This window comes from Silurus meridionalis, chromosome 1 (genome assembly GCF_014805685.1).
Source record: "Silurus meridionalis isolate SWU-2019-XX chromosome 1, ASM1480568v1, whole genome shotgun sequence".
Taxonomy (NCBI): Eukaryota; Metazoa; Chordata; class Actinopteri; order Siluriformes; family Siluridae; genus Silurus; species Silurus meridionalis.
The window spans coordinates 13,891,650-13,919,306 of NC_060884.1; the positions used below are offsets into that span (position 1 = coordinate 13,891,650).

Sequence of the window (27,657 nt, forward strand, 5' to 3'; positions counted from 1 at the left end):
TGCTTGAATGTTTAAACATTTGCTTTACCATTCGTTCTGAGAAATAAGATTTTTCAAGGAAGAATATGCTTTACCGACATAAAACCGAGAATTCGAACATCTCTGAAGAGTCCTCTTAAATTTCAATCTAAATCTAAAATGTATTCAGTTGGAAGATATACACTGAAATTTTACATAAATTATTAAAAATCTTTTTTGTTGTTTTTTTGTAACTGAAATTTGTTCTCAAAGTAGTTCTTCTTTAAATTATTTTACACTCCTGTTGTTATTGTTAACTAATTATTTAATACATTAATTAGCAGATTATTTATACAACAGAGAGAATTTTATTTGTATTCAATGAACAAACATAAATACATATTCATAAAAGGGACACTCATCCTAAGCATTGTGAAAGTTTGATATCAGGGTAAAGTTTGAACTCATTGATATTCTGTAGTTTCTTCTGCGAGTTAGAAAATCCAGTAAAACTGAATGACACAATGAACAAAAATAACCTTCAACTAAATGAGCATTGTGGCATAAAACCGGTGCTTGAACATATTGCTTGTGGTTTGTAGTATTCTGTAGAATGGTATTGCACCTCAGTTCTCTTTTGTTTGCGCATCAATTTTCTGTCAACACCCAGGATGTACTACGCACAGGTTACCTCATGCCAAAGCCCTGATCCTGACCGATAGCTAGCAGTAGTCGTATAGTGCTCATAGGTCATACTGTTTATTTCATTTTAATCCTAGCTGAGTGCCTAAAGAATAAAGATGTCTTCTACAATTTTCTACAACAATCTAGAAAAATAATATTGGGGGGAAAAAAAAGTTAGCAGCTATAGCGAGAGTTAGCATGGCAGAAATAGTTTTTTGTATATTCATACATAAATGTAGAAAGGACTTCAGCAGACTGAAAAGGGCCAATGGGATATTCATCATACAAAATTCTGAAAACTGCAATTCCTGCTATATTACAGAGTAAAAGATGAGTGCGTGAGTCTCAGCCTCAAGACAACTGATCGAACAAACTGAGGTAAAACAGCTACTTTATCTCTATTGTTTATGTAAATAAATTTGATCTATAATCTATAATTATATGTATATCAATCTATATTTAAATATAGTTTCTCGTATATGACAGTTCCGGTTTGAGCTAGCACTCATTATGTAAAGGATATCTAGCTTTCCATGTTCCTATCCTAAGGCAGCTAGTGGCTTCCCCTCAAATACCCTCCTAAAAACTCTCCAAGTCATTTACAAACGCCAAGATACAGCATTAAAAGGTAATATATACTGTGTATATATATATATATATATATATATAAGCTCTGTACTAGTTTTTCTGAGGGGTGCGTAGCAATCAGAAGTAAAATTAATAGTCACCACTATGATGTCTGATATGACATTAGGAAATCAGATGTGGCAGTTGACTAGTTGTACAGATGTTGTGGCTGTCACTTGAAAGAAGACTCTGGATTGTCAGATCTAGCCATCACTGTTCACTGGGAGGAACGGTCAGATCCTTTTTGATTACTTCATTCACTGAGGAAACATAAGGGAGAAGAAGAAAAAAAAAACACCACATGTTGATGTTCTGGGTTCAACATGGATCACCCTGTTGTTTAGAATGAATGAAAAATCCGAGCTTTACTGTGATACACAGGCTTTAAAACCAGAAATAATCCTTCAGCAGGGAGCAGCACTGAGTCATAATCGTGTTTATCGCCCTGCAACCACCCTGAGGCTTTGCTTGCTGTTTCTGACATGTTAGTGGGCTAAAATTGGAAACTTTTCTACCTCCTCAGTCTAAAATTAGAACAATGGCTGGCTGTAACAGGTACCAGTCAGCTAGAAGAGAAGGCAAAGAGCAGACACTTCCACTCCCACAACAGCCAGTACAAGACTGTGTGAATGACTTACATGAAATGAACTGTAACGGCATTCATTTCTCACCACACCAATTGCGGTTAATAACTTTCCACCTAACCTTTTCAAAACAAGCGAATAATCGTGGATATTATTTGAAGTTGCCATATTTATGCAGCTAAAAAAAAGGGAAAGTGTAACAGTTGACGGTGGTACGAGAAAAGTATTTATTCACTAGGGATTTACTGTTTTTTTTGTTGTTTTTTTTCTCAGTAAAATCAATAGTTCTCTCATGCGTGCTCTGATCATTGCACTGACAAAGCTCAATACTGAACTAGCTTTAGCAGCAACTATTTAAAGCACTGACCTACATGATGCAGGCTGTGAAGGCGGCCACATTTTGTACACTGAAATACATAAAGCGGTAAAATGTACAGTCAAAAAAAACGTGTCAATTATACAAGACCATCAGCTGCTATGGCAATGTTGTCATGTAACTCTGTACAGTAACGTTTTTAACATAGTACCTCTATGCTGTGTATTGATTACACCAGTTTTACAGAAATAAATTAATAAATTAATAACTTGTTCATTGTTGTGCAAAAATCTGAGGCCAGCAGTAACATTCTGGGAATTAAATTCCTAATCTTTTATTAGTAGAAAAGAACATTTGTTTCTGATGTTTAACCCCTGCACTTGCACTTACACCCACCATACTGACAAATTGACCATTTTTAAAACATCCTCACCGTCATCCAAGTAAGCTTGGTCCAGATTCTCCTGCTTGACTCTAACAGGACTGCTAGTTCTCTGACGCTCCACAGGCTGCCGCTGGTTGTAGCTCTGCCCAAAGCTTCTCTGATTGGCTGCATCAAGGCCTGGAAACACAGAGACACCAGCCTGGTAGCTGTGCCCAGCTACAATATGCTGGTAACTGCTGGGTTTGAGATGAGAGGTTGCATTTGGCACTACGGCAGGTGCCTGACCTGAGCAGATGGTTGTCACTCCAGATGCAGCGTGATCAAGCGGAGTCTGGTAGTGGCTAGGGCTGCTGTTAAGGACCTCCACATGGCTCTGGTAGAGGACTGAAGGCTGATGAAGCTGGTACTCTGAGGCTGGAGGGTACAGAGCAGGGCTGCTGGTCCTCGGGGAAACCTGGCATGGCACGGCACAGCAGCTGGTAGGCAGCTGGGCAGTGTGATGGCACGATTGTGGAGAGATACCTAAGACCTGAGAGACACTGCAGCTCAGCTGTCCGTACTGATACTCGTCCAGCGGCTCGGCTTTTATCAGTGGAACTGGAAATGACAGGGGTTTATCATTAAACTGGTAGTAAAAGCTTCAAAACAAGGACTGTATTAGCAATAAATGCTACTTAATTTTAAATACATATTTAATGGGACACCCCACTTTAAAATAAACAGGAGACTTCATTTGATTGCTAAAATACACCTGTGGCTATTTTAATGCAGAATTGATGTGGGTCTAACTGTTATTAATGATCAATAACAATTAGTAAGTGAATAGCAATAGTAAATATTCTACACACATGAACACTCACAAATGCAAGAAAAGACATGAAGAACATTTGTTGAGTCAGCAAAGCTGTGGCTTCTTATTACCAGAAAATTCTGGTTGGGTGTTATCAGTGAAATGGTGCTGCTTCACTAGGATGAGCAGATCAGATTTGATTAGAAGCTCACATTGCGGTAATGCATTTTTTCTCACTCCACCTTTCGCTCCAGCTTTTTGCTTTACCGCAGCATTTACAATTGAGAGCATTTGGTGGATGCAATAATCGAGAGCAACCTACAGAAACGCTGTGCGTGTCTTCATGCTAGTGCACAGGTCCCAGCGGTTTATCCTAAAAGTATGTTTTCAATACACTACACCACGAGTTGACTGTTTAGAGAATAACGAGTATTTGCCGCAACCCATTTCGTGATAACGCTTTCCCTTAAGCATAGCAAACATTGCTTTTTTTACTGAAGTGAATAGCTTTTCTTTGCTATTATGTTCTGTTATGTTCTGAGTTTTGAGGACACTGGGTCATAAAGAAACGCAGTCACCTGGGAGAGGCATGTAGGTGAAGTGTTGTGGCTGACTACGCTTCCTCTTCCCGTTCTGCACATAGAAGTTGACTTTGGCTGGGTGGTAGATGTTGGGGTCTCGATATGGAGGAATTTCCACATACAGCATGTTCTGTAAGGGACACGATATACATTTAGCGTTAAGAATGGTTTATATAGTCCAAAAAAATATTTAAATCACCATGCAATGCCTAGACACTTACTGCTTGACTTTTTTCTCTGTTCACAGTAGCTTCCATCTCCCATACCTCTAACCCATCTGTGAGTAGAAACCATCAAGGCTTTAGAAAATGCACTGTAATTAGAGCAGCAGAAGCTTTTCTACACATGACTCACGAAACTGAACTTTTATTGTAATTTTTGTTTCCATTTGCTTCTCCTTAAGTACTAACATCACTATGCACATCACTTTCGAGCATCTTTCACACCAAGAAACGTTCAATGGGGTTTTTTTCTCTTTTTTTGTTCGGCACCACAACAAACTTGACTCCCACTGCATCCTTTCCATGACTCTTGCGCACAGACAAGCAAGTAGCGGGTCCCTTTCAAGTTCAGTATGTGAAGAACACCCTCCCCTCACACCTCTGTTGGGTTGCCTACGCACTTTGAGTACAGGAAAGGAAAGAGAAGACTCTGCTTGTAGACGGTATCGCTGCAAAGCTTAACCACATCCGCTAGTCTCCACACTGCACACCTAAATGGAAAATATCTGTACATTTACCAATAAGTTAAAAACTTCTCAGTGTGCTTATAATTTGTCTGTATACTTTTTTTTTTACACTGTCTTACACTCTCTGTTGTCTAAAATAACAGCTGCTCTGCTGTTTTGCAATTCATTGTTTATTCCTAAAAAAAGGTACCGAATCACTATATTGTTTTCTGAGGAGTATTTTTATTTTTTTTTTATCAGTAGTTAACTTTAGAGAAATTCTACGAATAGACACCAAAGTCTTTTCAAGTATATCTCAGTCTACACATACTTTTAGTGAGGAACTGCCTAGTTATCGTTTGATCAATAACCCAAATAAATAAAAATCTATTTAAAGAACTTAAGATAATCGAAAGGCATGAACTTTAGTTATAATGTGTGGGAATTGAAATGTCTCTATAAACACTGACAAGCTGACTTGTGGTGTGCTTGTGCATGCTGCTGCTTTGCAAGCTTGTTATCTATTTCCCGTTCTTACTCTGATGCAACAGAACTGTGCTGACCAGACCAGACAACAGTATACAATGCAAATTGGCTTTTCATATTCAAACTAAGGCATTACACCTCCAAAAACAAATCACATGCTAATGTAACCTGCCAGCAGAGTACAGAACAATGGAGGCTGAAATATTTAAACAACACTCCTATGGCTAATGACGTGAGCATTAAGAGTTTTTACACCTTGGGTTTTTTCAGTGAACAGCACCCTGGATTCAGAAGTGAAGTTTTCACCAGTGAGGATCATCTGCAGTCCACCCAGCACTGAGCACTGGTCCAAATCCTGCCTCTGCACGGCTGGAGGTTCATGGGCAGATCTCTGAGCTACAAGGGTTAAAAAAAAAAAAAAAAAAGATAGGGAAAAAAAAAAACCTTGTAACCATAACAACCAGGCTGCTGACATTTTAATCATTATGATCTGTCTGACTCAAAATGAATGAATGAATTCAAGTGAAACAATATGGAAAAGTGTGTTCAACATAATACTAATATATTTGTAAAATAAAAACGGTCAAAATGACACTATACAATCGGTATGTTTGATTTCAGACGAATTGTGTGTGAATCAGATCACGATAATGAACAAATAACTAGTGAACTGAATCACATGCCCTGGAAAAAAACCATCAAATAGTCAACAATGAGCTTAAAAATAGTTCATTAACTGAATAAATGTATTTAATAATGATACATTATTATTCATTTAATAATAAATGAATAAATATTTATGTATATGGTATAGTCGAAGAAATAAGCATACAGTATATACAAAATAGCATTTTTACAATTCACTTTTCTTTTCTTTTTTAATCTTTACTTATTAAAGGTGCAGTTTGTAATGTTTAAATGGATTTCAGGACCATTTATAAGCACATAATCTCAGTGATACCATGTAGAATCTGAGAAACACATTTCTTTCATTTTTCAGGCCCAAACAGACGTTTCATCTCTTATTCTTTACAGGAAGCCAGTGGTCCGGGTTGTTCAGAGGGGAAACAATCTGTTAATATTAATTGCACACTGCAAACACTGCAATTCCATTCCACTTTTCAGGCAGCAGAGGGCTCTAAAATTACAAACGGCCCCTCCAAGTTTCTTTGTCAAATTAATCAAAAGGAAAAAAGGAAAGACACAGATGAAACATGAGCCTTGTCATTGTTTCAGCGAGAGCAACTACAGTTGAAGTACTTACAACACTCGATGGAATGTGAGGCCACTTGGAGAGAAAGCCACTGGCCTCCAGGCTGAGGCACATGGACACGAAAGACCAGCCGCACACGCGTGTTCTTTCGGCCCACATCTGTCTCACCTTTCCGCAGCTCAATATCGGCATTCTTCAGCTTCAGTATCCCAGCACAGTCCACGCTGAGAGTAAAACACGGATTACACACGCATAGAAACAATACTGAGCAAAACTGTATGATATTGATGTTTAATTAAAACTATTAATGCCGCTTATAAGCAGTATGTAAAAAACATATCATTAAAATTGTGAATATTTATTTATTAATTTTCTTACACTGCCCGCATGTTATCTTTGGGTTCCAGTGGCAGCTCCAGAACCCTAGTTCCATGCACCGTTCGTTCATGGCTGCTGGTGGTGACGGTTTTGCCAGTGATGCGGTGGACTTGGTAAAAGGCATGTGGCCTTACAGCTCTCTCATCAGCTGTTCCTATGAAGACCTGCAGTGCCAGAGCTTCTCTCCCACTGTACCCGTGCAACTGCGTCCACAACAGTTTGGGTAAAAACATTTGCAGCTCAGATAATTGATTAGTTGATTGCAAAGCAGTTCAAATTACACGAATGTATGAAAGACAGTTAAAAAAATTGATTACATGATAAGTAAAAAAAAAAAAATCTAAATACTGATCTCAACATGTATATCAATACCATGTGTTTATTTTATAGTGAGATTTACAATAAATCATTTGCGGTACAAAGCATAAGAAAATAAATTGTTGTAGTTAAATAATGGCTGCTAAGATTTTCCTTTCCTTCTGGTGTCTCAAGAACATTCACGCGAAAAAAAGGTTTTTCAGTTGTGTTTCAACTGTGCTCTGCAATAGAAGAGAGGTAATGTTTTAAATTATTATACACTGTACTTTATAAAGTATGATCTCTGAAAAGCCCTGTAGTGTGGATTACAAACTTCAATTCCATTTAAAATGAATGAAACAGCTTTTGAGTATAATTTAAAGCCTACATTTACTAAATCTTACTACAATATTATTCTCCTCACGTCAAGAGAAAAATGTTTAATACTACTGTAGCTAACCTTGATATTGATCAAAAAGTGTGTAAAATCCTCCATCTATCCTCCACGACGTATTCGGCGTGCTGATGTAAGCGCCAGCATGTGTAAACACATTATACGGCGATGACGCTTTGAACTTTCAAGACGATCCTTTGCTTCTCTGAGAAGCTCTGACATTGGCTTATTTTTGTTTATAATATCATTCTGGAATTCATCTAAATTTACTAGTTTTTACCAATGACAGCAATGTAGTAATAGTTGGAATCATTGAGCACAGCTTTTCATTATCATCCCAGTACAGTAAATCAATAATGGAAAAAAATTAAAATAGACAAATGTGACTGTATCCCCTAAAAAATACAAATATTCTCGTTTTATACTTTTCAATTAGAACCATTCACTTTGTAAATTAATATTCTCCATCCCATAATCTAATTACTTTTTGGTTTCATGTTTAAATATCAACCTGTTGATTATTTATGTACAGCTTCTGTTTAGTCATTGTGCATATTAATTGATTACTTATAAATCATTTATCAACTGGTTACTTAAAAGCATATACAAACCCATTCGCCTTTGTAGACAAATGTCATTGTAAATGACTACAAGATTATTGGAACACAGTAATACTTTTTTAAAAAACGAAAAGGTTTAGAACATGTCAAGAACACATGACTTAGCTCTACCTATGTATGCACATACACCACTACTGAACTGTAAAGGTCACTGTAGCAGCTAAATCAATTTTATTGAACACATTACCCGGCGGATAATGTGATATGCGGATAGAGTGAAATGAGGGAACGGTTTTATGGGAAGGAAACAGGGCATGCTCTGTTACGGTACATGAAAAACAAATACCGCTTCATTTACATAAATGTGAGCAACAACAGAAAGATAACACTCTCTCTTTCTTTGCTGTCTAGCTAATAAATCGCTTCATCTCACAAACGTTGATGCTCTCATGCCTCACTGTCTCACACTTTTGATTTCTTTTGAATTCTTTCACTCCTGCTGTACCTTCACCCCCACCCCCCCACACACACACCCACACATCTACTTATTCAGGTCAAACTCAAATGCACCCACGAAACACCCTCCCTCTGTACCTGAACCACAGGATGTCCTCCAGATGCTGCTTTAACTGCTCCTCTGCTGCCTTCAGTCTCATAGTGGGCTCTGTGGTGCTGCCTGGGCTGAACCTCTATTCTCAGTCCGTACTGCTCTGTGCTGCTGGGAAGAGTCCAGTCCAGAGCAGGCAGAGACGCCAACGACATGCTAAGAACCAACATACAGAAACTTCACGTTATAGTAACAGGAAAAATGTCACTATTATTCTGCAAGTTTGGCGTTACATAAATGTGCCATGGCCATGTTCATTGTATGAATTAATCCAAGCATTAGCATCAGTTTAATGGATCATTTTTATATCAAGTCGTGCCATAATGCTAATGCTTCATGGCCTAGCACACCCTAGTAATTAGTTCATTTACCTGCACATTGCTGTGGGCATTTGATTGGTCCAATCAATGGATGGCACAACATACAATGGTTCCATTATAGTTTCCCTCTTAACTTCAGTGTACACAGCATGCTCTGTCTGGCCATAGATTGAGTACTCTTGATTAGGCCGCCCAATCTTGGTTGGCACTGGTTTAGGCAAATGCCTGTTGTGGCTGTCTACAAATTCATTAAGGTTAGCTTTTGGTCTACAAGTCTCAATTAACTCCTCTCGGCCTGCATGAGGAGAAGGACTTCGGGAACGTGGGACCACCAGGGCAGGGTTCTGGTATTGCTCGTAAGTGCGCTTTCCCTGAGGAGAAGTAGAGCGCGACCCTGGCCGTGGGGAGGACGATGATGAAGTCCTGTAGTTCAGGAATGTGTCCTCTGTGATGCTGTTGCGTGGGGATGTATTTGGAGAAGTATGTGGCGACCCAGACGCATGGATAGCCTGAAGCCTCGGGCACAACTCAGCCACCGTCACTGCAGCTAAACCTCCACCTCCTGTAGCACTGGGAGAAACACAAGGTGAAGGCTGGGGGGAATATGCCTCAGAGTGCCAACTGGACGAAGTGCTGCTTGCCGGGCTCAGGTTTTCCCTGTAGAGCTGGTTCTGATATGCAGGCACAGCTAGCCGCCGATTGATGTCCACCGGTGCTGTTTGGACATGGTCGCGGTGCTGTTGGTCTAGCTCTGAGCAGGTGATCTTAATGCGAGGGCTGGCCTGGGAGGAGAGCGAGTGACCGAGAAGGTCTCGCAGATCAGGGTGATGACAGGTAAGGAGGTCCTCAGAAGACGAATCATTATAGAAGGTTTCATGTTGGGACAAATTGGTGTATGAAACATGGTCGCTATGGGAGTCGAGGTGTGACAGAGCATCAAGCTCATCTGCCGAGGAAAGGGAGTAACAATAGGTTAATTTTGCGATAAGCAGAGTAAGAAAAGGAGAATAATCAGGCAAACTGATCTGCCATTACAAACTTTGCACATGCTCTGATTTCTGGCAACGAAAACCTCCCTCACTACATCTACCAATATTAAATAATCGTTTGCACTTTCAGATTGAGTTTTGTTATGATTTTATGGGTAAACTCAAATTCTAATAGTAACTCTAATAGTCTCATTCTTAATTCAACAATATTTGCATAGTCATCAAAAGCATTTATTATACAATAGCCTATAACAGGAGCCAAAAGTGTAACTTGATCATTCTGAAACAACAGAATAGATACAATCGAATAAAATGAAGCACAGGCTTTTGACATTGTTACGACACAAACAAATAGTGCACAACAAAACCCAATGCCAAACTCTAAAGCCTATGATGCACTGCCAACGTTTAACAAGCCGGCTTCTTGCAAATAATAGTAAATGAAGTGAAGTTACTCACCTTGGTCCTCGTGCGGAATGTCATTTCCAGATTGTTCGTAATGTAAGAAAAGGAAAGGTATGTCCAATTCGTCCTGGACATTTCCTGGACAGTTATTCATTGGAGAAAAGTTGATCGTCTCTTGAAAAGAAATGAAATAAAATCAGCAAAACTAGTTGCTACTAAAATAAACTCTAGCAGAAATAAAGAAGTTGCTCAATGGTTAATAAAATTACAGAAAATTGTCTATTGCTTTTCGCAAGGGGATGTGACTAACAGACACGATGATGTCTCGTGGACGCGCTGATGCGACTCTGCGGCCACGCAATGAGCGCGAGCTGTTCAAAGCGCCGCGGCGACTTCCTGTTTAAGAAGAAGAAACTCCTCTAAAAAACTTCAAGTATTTCTTAAGCACACACACTGAGCTGGTTTATGGTTTTGGTATCAAATGTTTCACCATGGAATATGGCCGAATTTAAGAATAACACCAAAATTAACTAATATACCCTTAAACGATTCTTGTCCAATTTTTAAGGGGAACAAATATCCGCAATAAAACATAGCTAAACACTTTAGTAAAAAAAAAAAAAAAAAAAAAAGATCCTCCCAAAAATGGTTTTATAATACAGGAGACAAGAAATATAGCCATAAGATGGCGGCATTGCATTACACCGTGGTGTGATTAATTTCTAGAATACAAATCCTGATGAATTGTGTGATGAACAGGTGTGAATGACTTTTTCAGTGGTTTGTTGTCAGAATAGCCGCTGCCATGTTTACCTGCTCCTTAACCTCAGGCGGCCTTCCTCCGCTTATATTCATCCAAATCCACGGCTGTGTTTAAAACAGTACTACATTACAGTGTATCTGTCAAGCATACTTCATTAGTGTCTGTCAAAAACGACCCTTACTCCACTGTATGGAGCTGGATATGGTCATCTTCTATCCTTTTTTTATACACTTTGCTCATTGAGAAGTTTGTTTAGCTCTAGCTTTGCTAGCATACTAGTTCTAGGCTACCATTTCCTATTATGCAAAATGATTTATCAAAATAATAAATAACTTAAAAACAAATTGTAAATCTCATTTTAGGGCAGTGGTGGTTTAGTGGTTACAGATCACGCTGCCACTTTTGGGACCCTGAACAGGACCCTTAACCGTCTCCATGGGTGCTGCATCATGACCCTGCGCTCTGATCCCAGCTTCCTAATATGCTCGGATATGTGAAGAAAGAATGAATTTAAGATACATGATTTGTTTCTATTGCCTATTTGTAGTGCTTACAAACATTATTCACATTTTTAAACCACTTCAAACAAGCTTTTGCAAAAAAAAAAAGTTTGGGAAATTCTAGCACAGATGCAGAAAAGATGTGTCAAGTAAACTTTATTATCATTCCAACCATATACACAGTGCAGTACACAGTGAAATGAAAAATGAAACCAGGGTGAAACTCAGGACCATGGTGCTACATCAGACAACATCACTTTTTTTTTTTTGCAAATAGCAGTTTTGTGCATAGTTTTGTTTAGTTTTTTTTTTTTTGCAATCGACGTGTCTGTGTGTGTGTGTGTGTGTGTGTGTGTGTGTGTGTGTGTGTGTGTGTGTGTGTCAGTCCAGTCCCCTCCTGTTGAAGAGTCAAAATGTGAGGGGCTGTGCTTCTGTACCTCTGTGTGATTTCTGAAATATATCATGGTTACTTCCATATGTAGTTAAAGCTTCTTAATTTATCTGACTTTATTTGGTCACAAGTTTTTATGATCACACTATATGTTACAAACAACAAAATCTTTAGATGATACATACAAGGATTAATTGCACCACAGATCAGATCTGATCAAGTGGGTGACTGTAATAAACTTTTAACACACACATACACACACACATATATATAACACACACACACATATATATTTCTTCTGCGGTGGTCACCATTATGGGTCACCACAGCGGATCATCCGCATGTTTGATTTGGCATATGTTTTGAGGAAATGAGGAAAAGAAGAAGACCAAAGAGGAGGTTTATGGATGTGGTGAGGGAAGACATGCAGGTAGTTGAGTTGAAAGTGGCAGATGTAGAGGACAGGGAGGTATGGAGACGGATAATCCGCTGTGGCAACCCTTAATGGGAGAAGCCGAAAGAAGAAGAAGAAGAAGATATATACTGACCAAAAGATTTTTAACATGGCACCCCATGGAAAATAACTCTCTAAGGAGTTGAAAATTAGAATTGTTGCTCTCCACAAAGATGGACCAGGCTATAAGAAGGTCAGTAACACCCTAAAACTGAGTTACAGTACAGTGGCCAGGGTCATACAGAGGTTTTCCCAGACGGGTGGTTCTACTCATAAGTTTCAGTCAAGGAAGTTAAGTCCTTGTGCATCAGCTTCTGCAACTGCTTGAAAAAAACAGACGCAGGAGTTCTGCCAGCATTGCTTTAGAGGTTACAGAAGCAGAGGGTCTGCTTGTCAGTGCTCAGACCATACGCCGCACACTGCAACCGTTTGTATGGCCATCATCCCAGATGGAAGCCTTTTCTGAAGCTGGCTCACAAGAAAGTCCACAATAAGTTTGCTGAAGACAACCAGTCCAAGAGCATGAATTACTGGAACATGTCCTGTGGTCTGATGAAAATAAGATAAACTTGTTTGGTTCAGATGGTATCCAGCATTTGGCTGTGGGCATTCAATCACAAGAACATAGAGGTCAGGGAATGATGTTGAAGAAAGGCCTGGTGTGCAGTCAATGTTTCAGTTCATCCCCACAGTGTTCAGTGAGGTTGAGGCCAGGTCTCTGTGCAGATCATTTAAATTTGCTGGAGCAGGTTTGGACCCCTTATTTTTTCAATTATTCAGCATACTAAGCCATTATATACAAGTGTGTTCTTCCGTTACTGCAGCAGCATATATATTAGTCCAGCTCTGAAGACATAAATGCAGTAACGTATAGGTTAATTTGTCTATATAAATGTGAATGCAGTATGGTGTGTGTTAATTCAGATTATGATCATTATGCATAGCTCCAAATATCAGTATATTATGACAGGAATTCTGAATGCCATTTGTAGACAGATTGAGATAAAAAACAAAAGTTAATACCATTTTTCAGGCTTTGTAAGAATGTGTTTGGGGGTAAGGAGGTTGTTTTGATTTGTAGATGTTATTGAACTGTGTGTGTGTGTGTGTGTGTGTGTGTGTGTGTGTGTGTGTGTGTGTGTTAATGCAGCAAGATGTTTGTGTGTGTGTGTGTGTGTGTGTGTGTGTGTGTGTGTGTGTGTCTGTCTGTGTGTCTGTCTGTGTGTCTGTCTGTGTGTCTGTGTTTGCCAGTCTGTGAAGAGAGAGATGATTAATTCAGATAAGTAAATGTTAGCTTAGCAGCATGTGTTAATGCAGCAGTGTGTGTGTGTATGTGTGTGTATGTGTGCAGCGTGCGTGTGTGTGTGTGTGTGTGTGTGTGTGTGTGTGTGTGATTCAGCTATATAAATCTTAATGCAGCAGCGTTTGTTTTAATCTAGCAGCATGCAGTAAATGTTAATGCAACAGTTAGTGTTTATGTACTAGTGTACAGTAAGTGTTAATGTAGTAGTAGTGTACACTAAGTGTTTATGTAGTAGTGTATACTAAGTGCTTATGTAGTAGTGTATAGTTTAAATGTACTAGTGTAAACTGAGTGTTTATGTAGTAGTGTACAGTGTTATTGTAATGGTGTGCACTAAGTGTTTTTGTAGTAGTGAACACTGAGTGTTTATGTAGTAGTGTACACTAAGTGTTTATGTAGTAGTGTATAGTTTTAATGTACTAGTGTAAACTGAGTGTTTATGTAGTAGTGTACAGTGTTATTGTAATGGTATGCACTAAGTGTTTTTGTAGTAGTGTACACTAAGTGTTTATGTAGTAGTGTACACTAAATGGTTATGTAGTAGTGTATAGTGTTAATGTAGTAGTGTACACTAAATGTTTATGTAGTAGTGTACACTAAGTGTTAATGTAGTCGTGTACACTAAGGGTTTATGTAGTAGTGTATAGTGTTAATGCAGTAGTGTACACTGAGTGTTTATGTAGTAGTGTACACTTAATGTTTATGTAGTAGTGTACAGTAAGTGTTAATGTAGTAGTGTACGCTAAGTGTTTATGTTGTAGTGTACACTAAGTTTTTATGTAGTAGTGTATAGTGTTAATGCAGTAGTGTACACTGAGTGTTTATGTAGTAGTGTACAGTAAGTGTTAATGTAGTAGTGTATAGTGTAAATGTAGTAGTGTACACTAAGTGTTTATGTAGTAGTGTATAGTGTTAATGTAGTAGTGTACACTGAGTGTTTATGTAGTAGTGTACACTAAGGGTTTATGTAGTAGTGTATAGTGTTAATGCAGTAGTGTACACTGAGTGTTTATGTAGTAGTGTACACTAATTTTTTATGTAGTAGTGTATAGTGTTAATGTAGTAGTGTAAAGTGAGTGTTTATGTTGTAGTGTACACTAAGTGTTTATGTAGTAGTGTATACTGTTAATGTAGTAGTGTAAAGTGAGTGTTTATGTTGTAGTGTACACTAAGTGTTTATGTTGTAGTGTAAACTAAGTGCTTATGTAGTAGTGTATAGTGTTTATGTAGTAGTGTACACTGAGTGCTTATGTAGTAGTGTAAAGTAAGTGCTTATGTAGTTGTGTATAGTGTGAATGTGGTAGTGTAGACTGAGTTTTATGTAGAAGTGTACAGTGTTAATGCGGTAGTCTACAATAAGCGTTTATGCCGTAGTGTACAGCGTTTGTATTGATGCAGTAGTGTATGCGTTAATTACGTAGTGTATGTGTTAATGCAGCAATGTACAGTAAGCGTTACTGTAGCAGTGTTTGTGTTTTAGAGCAGTAGAGTAAGTGTTAAAGCAGTGGGGTATGTGTTAGTGTAAATGTTTATGAAGCCATGTACAGTCAATGTTTATGCAGCAGTAGTTTGTGTTAATGCAGCAGTGTGTGTTAATGCAGCAGTGCACTGTAAATGTTAACGCTGCAGTGTTCAAACAGTGTTAATATAAAATACGTGTGTATGTTTATGCAGCAGTGTCTGTGTTAATGCAGCATTGTTCAGTGTTAATATAACATTTGTGTGTATGTTAATGCAGCAGCATGTTTGTTAATGCAGCAGTGTACAGTAATTGATAATGCAGTAGTGTGTGTGTGTTAATGCAGCACTGTACAGTAAATGGTAATGCAGCAGTGTGTGTTAATGCAGCAGTGTACAGTGAACAATTAATGCAGTGGTCGATGTGTTAATGCAGTAGCGTGTGTTAATGCAGCAATGTACAGTAAATGTAATGCAGTAGTGTGTGTGTGTGTGTGTTAATGCAGCAGTGTACAATAAATGTTGATGCAGCAGTGTGTTAATGCAGCACAGTACTCTAGGTGTTTTACCCATCAGTGTGTGTGTTAATGCAGCAGTGTACAGAAAGCGTTAATGCAGCAGTGTGTGTCTGTGTGTGTGGGGGTTAATGTAGCTGTGTACAGTAAGTGTTAATGCAGCAGTGTGTGTGTGTGTGTGTGTGTGTGTGTGTGTGTGTGTGTGTGTGTGTGTGTGTGGATGTAGCAGTGTACAGTAAGTGTTAATGCAGCAGTGTGTGTGTGTGTGTGTGTGTGTGTGTGTGTGTGTGTGTGTGTGTGTGTGTGTGTGTGTATGTAGCAGTGTACAGTAAGTGTTAATGCAGCAGTGTGTGTGTGTGTGTGTGTGTGTGTGTGTGTGTGTGGATGTAGCAGTGTACAGTAAGTGTTAATGCAGCAGAGTGTGTGTGTGTGTGTGGGGAGGGTTAATGTAGCTGTGTACAGTAAGTGTTAATGCAGCAGTGTGTGTCTGTGTGTGTGTGTGTGTGTGTGTGTGTGGATGTAGCAGTGTACAGTAAGTGTTAATGCAGCAGTGTGTGTGTGTGTGTGTGTGTGTATGTAGCAGTGTACAGTAAGTGTTAATGCAGCAGTGTGTGTGTGTGTGTGTGTGTGTGTGAATGTAGCAGTGTACAGTAAGTGTTAATGCAGCAGTGTGTGTGTGTGTGTGTGTGTGTGTGTGTGTGTGTGTGTGTGTGTGTGTAGCAGTGTACAGTAAGTGTTAATGCAGCATTGTTTGTGTTAATTCGGTGAACTCTCGTGCTCGCGCTCGCTCGGTCGCCGCTTTGGCCGCCGGCTCGCGTTGCCACAGTAACCAGTGAGTGAGTTGGAATGCTGTACCGCAGTGATCAGTGAGGGGGATGTGGCGCGATTCCGCTCGGCCTCCATCCGACATCGGCATCATGATCGACATGGATTCTGACTCACCACTGCACACCGAACAGGGACATGTTGCTCGCGCGAGCTCCTGATCCCGATAAGGACTGCGCGCACGCTTTTGCCCCTAATTAGGAGCAGAAAGGGGTAAGTAAGCTGCACTGAATGTTACATCAAAATGACAGTGAGCCCTTATACACATGACCTTATAAGCGCTGAGAAGCAGATCGGCGCTATGGATTTGCGGTTTAATATTCTCACGACGTCGCCGTCCATCGACGCGACTGATTAGTCGTTGTTAGGTCTGTCTGTGGAGAACATTTAATACTGATCATGGGTTCGTCTGAGCTTCCGGAGTTGATGGAAGCAACAGGGACGCACCTTGTTTTAGTGATTCCTCACGTAGGCTGATGACACAAATTGATGGCAGCGACTGAAGCAGTCTGCGGATTTCTGCTTTTCCGTGTGCACGAGCCTGGAGTGCGGTGCTGACAACCAGACCAGGCTTATGAGGATTATGAAAAGCCTCAGTGGTCTTGTATTGTGTGGTCTGTCGTTCTCCAGCTTTGCCGGGAATGTGTGCAGTGCTGTTTAGACGCCATGTACCTGTTGGACTGTGGCAACATGTGAAGTTGCCACAGATGTCATCCATCTGATCATCCAAAATATTCAAATAGGACCGATTTTTAAGAGTGTAAACGGGGTGTAGGCAGTTGACAGGCTTTTATTGGGAAAATATGCATGCAAAAATATGAACGCCTTTTTTTTTATCCTTCAACTGGTGTTTCTGTACAGGGTCAAATCTCAAGCCAGAAAATGTATCCAAAAAGCTTTATATAAATGAATAAAAATATACTATACTCAATTAATTATTATACTAAACTGTACTATACTATACTACATCACACTACTATATTATATTATATTATATTATGGTATTATGGTATTATTTTATACTATACTAAATTAAATATTATACTATACTGTACTATACCACACTACTATATTATATTATATTATATTATATTATGCTATTATTTTATACTATACTAAATATATACTATATCTTGTATATATATATATATATATATATATATATATATATATATATATATATATATATATATACACACAACATTTTACTATGCCAGTGCTCTGGTTTTCATCAGTTTTGTTATTTATTTAAATCTTTTGCTGATTTTTTGTAGAAACGTTTAATTCTGCTCGATCACACAGATGGCAGAATTTTTTTGTTATCTATTAGTATGTTGATGCTTAAAAACAAGAAAAAGAGAAAGGCTAGATAGATAAATTACAAGTTCTTGCAGCAAACCAAAGGTTATTGCTATTTTCACGTCACTAAATGTGACGGTCAAGTTTACGAACAGTGTGCTGATTTTGTTTTCAATTCTGTGTGTCTTTAAAAAAATTTGTTTAGGAAAGTTACTGTTCATAACTAGGCTTCAACACACACACCTGTAAAGAGAATAGCCTTGTTTGATTTAACCTTTTTTTTATAAGTGTATAGATAAAAGGATGTTAGCTAAAAATGTTATCTGTAATATAGAAAGAACGTAGGAAAGACCGTGGTTACATGAATGGAATGGCAGGGATTAGAAGGTCAGAAACACACACAAGGTAAACAACGCTGTGTCATATTCAATACTGTTTCTTTCTCACACATTTCTTAAAAAAAAAAAAAAAAAGACATGCAGAGAGTTTAAAGTAGTCTTCTGGGAACCCATGCACCATTTCCTTTACAGGACTACAAACTGTAGGTCTATAATAAAAAAAAAAACGCCCTGAAAAAGGGAGTTGTATCAAAACTAGGCCAGTAATGCCCTTTTAGTCAGTGTGACAGCTCTGAGCTGACAGTGAGGTGGATGAGAGCAGATTCGTCAAGCACTTCCTGTCCTGTGTAAGAGTGCCAACAAGCTGTCCCGACAAATCCCAATGCAAAGATAGAAGAGTCGTCCTCTCACTGCAGGTCGTTCTGTGGAGAGACTGGAGACAAAATTAGAACGTGGCACAGACCCAAATCTATTGAGCAGAAATGCAGATAGACCTGTTATATTTGCCAGTTGTAATTATGTATCTGAGTGGAAACAGTGTGGAAAAATACTTTGAGCTTGTTATTCCTCGGATGTGTTAAATTTTCGTGTGATGTAGAAGGGTTTATGCAGTGCTTAAAATGTGCTTGTTATGATCTGGCAGTTGCTCCATTGCAGTAAATCTGTTAGTCCTTCATTTATTAGCACACACTTTCAACCAAATCGACTAGCAAATGAGTTTGAATGCTGTTTAGTGTTGATGACAGTCCTGTGGTTTGAGCTCACCACTGAAAAAAATAGTATATAATGGCACCAAGCACATTCTATAAAATAAATATATATAAAAATTATATATATATATATATATATATATATATATATATATATATATATATATATATCAATTTATATATAAAAAAATTTATTTTCTGAGAACCCAGAAACAAAGAGTATTTACTTGTGCAAAATGCAGTGCAGTCATTAGTGTTCTCCTAGGCAATACGATTCGAGGGAGCTGGTACGAATTAAATGCATCATTAAAATTGAACGTTTCAGAGCTTCATTGATCAATTTTTCATAAACCCATTTTGCAGTCCGTCAACGGTCCTGATAGATGGATCAACCACTTTATTGCAGTGGCGTTTTTTTTTCTCCGACGGTCCAAATGTAATAATGAAGCACGACGTTACTGTTACTCACAAATGCAAAATGAAATTTGACAATTTATAATTATAGAACAATGGAATATAAACATATATAGACAGTAAAACTGAGATGTATATTATCAGCAGCAATAGTAGTAGTAGTTGCAGTATTATTATTAATTTCATGATGTATTCGTTGCTCTTGTTGTTGAAAATACTTATACTTAAACTAGAATTTGTGTCCTATTATGGTATCAGCATATACAAACAGATAAGAAGTGCAAATTTGGAAAGACAGATAAAGCAAATTATGCATGACAGATTTGACCAAATTTGGGAACGCAGATACCATTGGTCTTGCTTAACTTAAGTCCTACCAGCACATTTTCTGTCTGGTTGACATTAGGTCTTACCACAATAACTTCTTTAGATTTGCAATGTTTTTGGTTAGAATCTAGATTTGTATCGACACACTCTTTAACAAAAAGCAATATAATATACATTTAACGTTTACAAGTTATTACCAGTTAGACCTTTTTGTATAGATTTTAGGATTTATTTATGTAAAGCGGGGTGCAAATAATATCCTGTTTCTGTAATGTAGGTAGAGTTTTTTAATTGCTGGTTTCTACTTATGCATTAATACAAAGTATGTTAGATCCAGAAAGAGTTCTATAGCTTGTCCCTGTGGAGAAAATGTTCTTAATGTTCTTCATAGAGTCCCCCTATACCAGTTCCCAGTCTAACCTATTTAAAAATGTATGAACTATATGTTTTGAGGCAATATGTTATCAGAGACAAAAGATTTTGTTTGTGTATTTTTGTGGCACAGGACATTTTATAACCAGATTTACAGATAGCTCTAAAGGGTTCAAACTCATTCAGAAACTAGGACTAATTGAAACACATTAAACAAGCGTCTGGGACTGAATGGCTTATTCAGCTGATTATTGAATATATGTTTCTCAGGATTTATAATACTGCACACAATGGAAATAACCTGCCAAGGGTTTTAGATGACCAGTTACAGTACTCCACCAACTATTTTTTAGGTATTTATGGTCCTTTAGAAACTATTACAGTGTAGTCTTAATTGTTGGTGCTGTTTTTTTTTTTTTTAATTGTCTGCATTTTACCCATCGTTTGTTTGCTTGATACCAAGTTGATTGACATGGACTTAATACAAATGTATGGCATTTATAAGGCAACTTGAATTTCAGCCTTTCTTGGTAAAATTGCGATTGCAAGCTACACATTTTTTTTATGTAGGTTGTGTGAGGATTAATCTCACAGCTCAAAGTAAACACAAGTAAACACATTCAGAAGGAATTCAATGCTCAATGTTTTGGACATCTTACCATTATAGCTATACAGTATAGTTCTTTTGCAAAATTTTACGACAATTGAGAAAAACTCAGTTATATAGAACAGAGAAACCCAAACTAGGATACCGAGGGACAAGTTGCCCTGTGGTGACCTTTCATTTAAGAACTCTATTGTACAAAGAAATTGGATTGTTTTTCATTCTACTATAAGTTTCACTGGACTAGAACCTTAAAAATAACTTTATCTGTTAAGCAAAGTAATTAACTTTAATTAAATATTGAATGTTAAATAATGTTTGATATACTGCAACATTTATTTTTGACCCTTGGCCCTCAGTCAGTATAGAATTCTTTGTCCACCTTTTTGGGCACCTCTTACAGTATATCAAAATTCTTTGTATGCTGTAGCATTACAATTTCCTTTCACTGGAGCTATGGAGCCCAAACATCTTCAGCATGATAATGAGCACAAATTGAGCTCCATTAAGGAATGATTTGCCAAGGCTGGTGTAGAAGAACTCAAGTTTCCTGCACATGGACCTGGCCTCAACACCAGTAAATACCTTTGGAATGAGCTTAAATGCTGACTGCACCCCAGGTCTCCTCACCCAACATTAGTCACTGACCTCACTAATGCTCTTGTGACAGAGTGGACAAATGTCTACAGCCACAGTTAACAGTCAATCTAGTGAAAAGCCTTCTCAGAAAAAGAGAAGTTAATATAACAGCAATGTGGGACTAACTCTGGAATGGAGTGATGATCAGTTGTCCTCAAACATATAACCATACAGTACATTGTATAACTGCTTGCTTTTGTTATTGGTATTTCCTCAGTATTAACTGTATTCTAAGACTGATATATAGATGATAATTTGCTGTGCACTAAAACATGACTGTCACATTTACTGAGCACTAGGTGAAATCACGAAACCTCTAGAGTCACCAATGCGTTGGTGTAACTGTGTTCCTTTAGCGGCATAGAGATGCATAAAACAGCACACTGCCCACAGAATAAGGCTTGCTCTGCTCTAATCTCACAGCATTCTGCTCATGTGGGACCATGATGTGAATTTAGATGTTTTCCCTAAAGCTGCATGTAGCTCCAACACCAATACAAGTTAACCTGGTTGCTTCCATTCGTTCTACTGCAATGATATAATTTGTTTTTAACTCTTATTTTGGGCTTCAGCTTGTCAAAATATTTGAAGTAAAAAAAAAACACCAATCTGAAATTATTTTTTTGGGCTTATTATGTATCATTTTATCATATATATGAATTTCTTACTTCTGTTATACAGTATATGAATTTGTTCTTAGTTAAAATTGTTGTGCCTATTGTTACAGTTCCAATCTAGGTGCTTATAAAAAACATACATGGGTAAATAGTAAACATACATAGATGAGTATACAGTTCAATTCAATTGTTATAAATTGTTTGCCCTAGACTGAGCGTTAAAGGCTTCTAAGTCTTCTAAGTGACCGTTCACTCTCTTAAACAATTTTTGAAATAATAATTAAAAAGAATGCTGCAGAAAATATTGCAAATTGACGTACATTTTCTAGTTGACAAAGCAAAGAGGCAAACTTCAGCATGTCCTGTCATTTTGAATTTGTTTTTTAATAGAAATATACAGAGCAGAGATTTCCAAACCAGGCCATATCTGAGAAGAGGAAAAAAGGGGGGAAAATGTAATTTGGAAAACCTTTGAAAAAAAAGGACCTGGTTGTATCAGGTATTGATCTCTACTGTACTATAAACTGCATTGTTACCCATTGCATTATTAGTTACACTTAACTAGAACTTTGAAAATATACCTGCATTAATTAAACAGATTACAGAGTAATGTTATTTAACAATTTATTTCAAAATGTTATGAAATAATATATGAGAGGAACCATGGCAAATTTCATTTATGCAACATTTTCTTTTGGCCCATTGCCCAATTTTGATTCTTGGCCCAGAAATGTTTGGGCACCTCTGATATCAAGGTTTTGTCTTGTGAGGTTGACACTGACAATCTTGATTTCTCTAATCTTTATAAACTATTAATATGAGACCTAACCCCCTAAACCCCATTAACCCCTCATCCCATTTAACACCCGAACAACCCTCTCATTATCATGTAAGCATGAAGTGATAAGGAGTAAAATAGTAAGTAAATAAATGACTACACAAGTGCTAAAATAGAAAAATGAGAAGTTGAAAAAACTCATTTAAATTAATATTCAATAAAGAAATTAAAAGTATTTTTGTTAATAGTAAAACTACTAGTAATTTACTTGTTATATATTTGACTCTCCTAATATTGCCTTTGGATGTTTAGAGGATTCTATACTAAACTGTTAATAAGGCATGTAGATAGAAATGTTTTTGTGCAAATCACACACCTGTTCCTTTAAATGAATTCTTCTTTTAAAATAAACATGCTCCCAAAGGGAGGTGTGGATGTTGGCACAGATTGGTAGGTTTGTATCATTTCTGACCACAGGACAGGAACGCAGATGGTGTTTGTTACGATGTTGGCATCTCTACCTGTACCTCTCTGCCACTTTCTCTCATTAAAACACACTCAATGAGCACACATGAAAAACAAGATCTCTTATGCAATATTTGGTCATCTCTATGGCTTGATGATATTTTATCAAAAATTGTGTACGATCTTTAGATTTTAGCATCGCACTGAGATGCTATGAGCTCTCCGGAATGTCTTATTATAGACCTTTGAACAGGGTATCTGCTGGCTTATGTTGCATGACAGGATGGAGGTCGATCTGAGATGTTTGAAAAAAAAAAAGCTTCTGAATAAAAATGGCAATATGAAAATATTTTTTAAACATAAACACACACTAGCATGTGTTTTCCTCATTAGCCCTATTGAAGTAGCCTTTTTTTTTTAAAAACCAAATTTAAAGTAGGTTACATTTCTGTACAACACAGTTAACATGTACCAGCGAAGAGTCAGCTACATTGATTATTAAGCTAAAAGTGGACGTGCCCTCAGGCATGTATTGGCGTGTTGCATTTTTAATAGGTGGAGAATTCAGGCTGGCGAAAATACATCTTTCACCCTCTTGTGTCTCTACGTCCAAGACATCAGGACGAATCCCATTGGCTTGTGTTCAGTAAATCACACACTGCGATTTACGTAAGCTTTTTGCATCATGTCCCCTGGAGACAAGCTGCCATACAAAGTCACAGTCATAATTTCTGTCTCTTCTCTCCTTAAGGCATTGTGTGTGTGTGTGTGTGTGTGTGTGTGTGTGTGTGTGTGTGTGTGTGTGTGTGTGTCTGTGTGAGAGAGAGACCAAGATGGAGTAGGATATTCTTTATCACAGTCATCAAGGGTATTTGGTGGTGCTGGTGGGGGGCTGTGTGTTATATTAGGCTCACTGTGTTTCCTTGAGCATGGGTTTGCTATTTATAGTTTAGCTCAAATTCGAACAACCTGCACTCCGAGACAGAGATATTGTGTGTGTGTGTGTGTGTGTGTGTGTGTGTGTGAGAGAGAGAGAGAGAGAGAGAGAAAGAGAGAAAAGAATTACGTTGTGGTAAAAATGTATGTATAGTTAAGTTATAGCTGCAGCGATGGATTTCTTTAGGCCTGTGGAAAACATTCTCTTAAAACGTAAAATTTACACAAATATTTACCTGTGCTAGCTGCTGGATCGCATCAGACCACACCTGCTGAATCCACAGCATTTTTTTATAGTCTCTTAAAGAGCCCATTTTTCAGTCCTCTCATTAAGTTGAAAATCAGACATATTGTAACAATAAGACGGACAATAAATTCTGCTCGTACCCATTAGAAAATGACACAAATACAGTTACAAAGATACTGATAGTGACAGCTTTATATTTCTGACATTATAGGCCTGATAAAAAGGAGGACTCGGTGGAGGGCCTAGGCATATTGTAAGGTGATTTTTTTTATTCCACCATGAAGGGCAAGTCAAGGATTGCTTTTATGTGAATAGCGAGACTCAAGAACAGTCCAGTAATTCCCCTTTTTCTCCTCTAGATCCACAAATGGGAATATCAGTACCATTTACAGTGAGAGTGTAATGAAAGCAGAATAGCTGTCAGTGAAACTAAATATTGCGTATATATTAAATGTATGAATTCCCTGTATTTGTACACCATAATTATGAATGAATTATCCATCACTGTTTTGTCTGTCTTCTCATTTCAGGACAAAGCAAAGTGCTGCATCACATTGTCCCCTGAACACTCACAGTTCCACACTTGATGGACATAAAATGTGTTTTGTTACTCCTCTTTAACTGTTGGCCAAAGCAGACATGATCCAAGATGACATGATCCTTCTACGAAGACCTCAATTTATTTCTGGCAATTCGCAATTACGCATGGATGACCGATGAGCAGCAGGCTTTTTCTCAGGACTGAACCAGAATGAATTTACGGCAGCAGTTTAGCGACGGCCCATGAAAATGTTGTTAGCACCTTTTCCATAATAAGTATTTAATTTCCTGTTTGTCATTACATTTACGAACCCAGTATATATCTGTGTTAAATGTTATGCATATAAACGTCTGATTATGCATGTACCGCTGTGAATATATGTGTTCTAAAATTCACTATTCAATACAATATTATAGTTATAATACTGGTATTCAGGCCATCAGTGTTTGATTGATTTATAGATTCTATTGTTTACAGCAAACTATTTTCCTGTCTACACCTGTCAACAAAGCAGTGTAAATGCCGTTTTAAAAATGAGGCCTTGCTGTAAACAGACAATCTGACAACAAAAATATAACGAGACAAAACAATTAGAAAAAGACAATACAAATTTTTTGCTGTACAGCTAGATACTGCTATTTTGTGAATTCTTGAAAATTCCATTTGCATTCCCCGCTGTCCGTTCTCAGGATGAGTAGCAAGTCGGATACAGATGGTGTGGTCTACACGGTGGAGGAATTAGAATGTAAGATATGTTATAGCCGCTATGATGCACGTGCTCGCAAGCCAAAGTTACTGGCGTGCCTGCACCGCGTTTGCGCTCGGTGCCTGAAGAAGATGGCTGAAATGGAATCATCACCTGGCACTGTCAGCTGTCCATTCTGTCGCCATCAGACGCACGTGCCCGATGAGGAAATCTGGCTTCTGCAAGATGACAGTAACATCATGGCCATCCTCTCTTACCAGGAGCAAATCCGAAAAAGTGGCTCAATGCCTGTAGGTGAGGTTCTGCTCACCCCAAACAGTCTAAGTGGAGGAGAAATAGGAACAGGTGGAGAAGGAGGTGGAGAGCAGTCTCACAGTTCCTCAGACTGCCTGGTTATCACTATCATGGAGGTTCCAGGGGAGTCAACATCAGCCGACTCCAGTGGCATGCTGAACATGGTGCGACTGTATCGGCCAGCAAGCTTGGACTCGCTGCCATGCCATGTGCCCGTACAGAAGTGGCGCTCATGGACGTCGCGCTCTGTGCCACGTTTTGTCATGGGCTTCCTCTGCCTGTTGTACTTCAGCTCGCTGCCCCTGGGCATCTATCTACTCATGATTCAGCAACTCACATTGGGAGTGATCCTCGTCAGCCTGGTCCCCTCCACCCTCGTCCTCTGTGTGTTCTACGGCTTCTGTCAGTGTCTGTGCCATGAGATCATGGAGGCAATTGCCACGTAGACACTGCATAGGTTCTGTGTGATTTGTCAGTCTTTAGACAGTGTGAACCGAGCCAAAATCACAGATCTGATCATTCTGCTCATCGACTATTGCACTGGAATTTACCAGCATTTAGAATTGTACTTTAAACCATCAGTTCATACAAACGGCAATACATACATCTAAATGAGCAGTAACATCCTGACACCCAATGCAGGTTGTCTGTATTGAGCTATGGCTGCCTCAAATTGCTGTTTTGATTTGTTTGTTGGTTTGTTTGTTTGTTTGTTTATTTGTTTCTATTCTGTACCTGTTAGCTCAGGCTTAACATGACTGTGATCCTTTTACGTACCACTAATGAGGAAATGAGATTCATATCTAACATGGACTCCGTTCCGTAATGTAAACTATGTCCTTCCTACTTTTTGACAATCCATTTGTTGTGTAACTTAAAAAATATAGTCTCCATATACTTGTCAAAGTTCCTAGTTGCCTTTGTAAGGCATGCAAATTCCCGAGCTATATTTTAATGTTGTATAAATATAAAATAATGTGTTTGTCATTGCTATGAGAATGAACAAATGCCTTCAGATCATCCAAACTGTTAATAGATATTCAATAAAGACTGGAAAACACTATATAATGGATATCAGTTAATGGAATTTTGACAAACTGATGATATAGACACAGCAAGAAGAATCTGCAAGTACAGTAATCCCCCGCTTTACCTCTGTTTGAATCTCACGCCCCTGCTTTATCGCGAAATTGCATTTGCCACATAACTAATTTGTTTAGCTGATTTTCCCGGTCTCTCGATAGCACGATAGGCCAAAAAACTTTTTTTTTTAAACGAATTTTATGTTGAAATAACGACATTTATAAATAACAATATAATTATAATTTATAAAATGAAGTAAAACGTTAATACAGTACAGTACTGTATACATAAAATAGCATTTTTGGCGTTTTTTCGTTTATCGCAGGCGGTTTTGGAACGTAACCACCGCGATAAACGGGGGATAACTGTATTGCAAATAGTTCAGTCACTCTGGATTTTCATTATTGGACCAGAGAGAATCTACAGGACTAGAAATAATAACTCAAACAGGAGAAATGTACTTTTTTTTTAAGTTGACAACAAAACCAGAATGTTTAAAGACAAATGAAAAGTGTTCAAATTTCTTCAAAAATAGTTAGAATTGAAGAATATAATAATTTTCATTTGATTGGACCTAGACATATTTACTCATGCCTTAATACAAACTCGATTCCAAAAAAGTTGGGACACTGAGTAAATTGTGAATAAAAACAAAATGCAATGATGTGGAAGTTTCCAATTTCAAAATTGTATTCAGAATACAAAATAGATGACATATTGAATGTTTTAACAGAGAAAATGTTAAGGGAAAAATAAGTGGATTTAAATTTTCAACACATCTCAAAAAATTTGGGACAAGGCCATGTTTACCACTGTGTGGCATCCCCTCTTCTTTTT

At 38.0% G+C, this 27,657-nt stretch overlaps 2 protein-coding genes across 5 annotated transcripts; one reads left to right on the top strand and one right to left on the bottom strand.

Moving 5' to 3' along the window:
* Positions 1–303: 303 nt before the first annotated feature.
* Positions 304–11,073, bottom strand: LOC124385718 (nuclear factor of activated T-cells, cytoplasmic 2). Of its 3 annotated transcripts, none has more exons than XM_046848962.1 (11): positions 11,055–11,073; positions 10,296–10,415; positions 8,899–9,793; positions 8,515–8,683; positions 6,670–6,872; positions 6,343–6,515; positions 5,334–5,474; positions 4,147–4,202; positions 3,923–4,055; positions 2,603–3,151; positions 304–1,529 (listed from the first exon to the last, which is right to left on the bottom strand). In XM_046848962.1, the coding sequence occupies exons 2-11, from the start codon at positions 10,393–10,395 to the stop codon at positions 1,480–1,482; spliced, it is 2,469 nt and encodes an 822-aa protein (XP_046704918.1). In that variant the 5' UTR covers positions 10,396–10,415; positions 11,055–11,073; the 3' UTR covers positions 304–1,479. The 3 variants fall into 3 exon arrangements, with proteins under 3 accessions (XP_046704918.1, XP_046704934.1, XP_046704927.1); XM_046848978.1 differs by lacking the exon at positions 11,055–11,073 and having other exon boundaries at positions 2,603–2,731; positions 2,840–3,151; positions 10,296–10,580; XM_046848971.1 differs by lacking the exon at positions 11,055–11,073 and adding an exon at positions 2,221–2,260 and having other exon boundaries at positions 10,296–10,580.
* LOC124385738 (E3 ubiquitin-protein ligase RNF182) lies at positions 10,598–26,893 on the top strand. 2 transcript variants are annotated; one of them, XM_046848999.1, is made up of 2 exons: positions 10,598–10,674; positions 24,727–26,893. In XM_046848999.1, the coding sequence occupies exon 2, from the start codon at positions 25,428–25,430 to the stop codon at positions 26,181–26,183; it is 756 nt and encodes a 251-aa protein (XP_046704955.1). In that variant the 5' UTR covers positions 10,598–10,674; positions 24,727–25,427; the 3' UTR covers positions 26,184–26,893. The 2 variants fall into 2 exon arrangements, with proteins under 2 accessions (XP_046704955.1, XP_046704945.1); XM_046848989.1 differs by lacking the exon at positions 10,598–10,674 and adding an exon at positions 16,332–16,663.
* The last annotated feature ends 764 nt before the right edge of the window (positions 26,894–27,657 follow it).

Bases quoted from the DNA above. Each gene is read 5' to 3' on its own strand.
- LOC124385738 (XM_046848999.1), top strand. From the start codon at position 25,428: ATGAGTAGCAAGTCGGATACAGATGGTGTGGTCTACACGGTGGAGGAA.
- LOC124385718 (XM_046848962.1), bottom strand. From the start codon at position 10,395: ATGAATAACTGTCCAGGAAATGTCCAGGACGAATTGGACATACCTTTC. The intron at 9,794-10,295 runs GTGAGTAACTTC...TTTCCTCGGCAG, and splicing joins CATTCCGCACGAGGACCAAG to ATGAGCTTGATGCTCTGTCA. The intron at 4,203-5,333 runs GTGTAAAAACTC...TTCTACTCACAG, and splicing joins GTTCACTGAAAAAACCCAAG to ATGGGTTAGAGGTATGGGAG.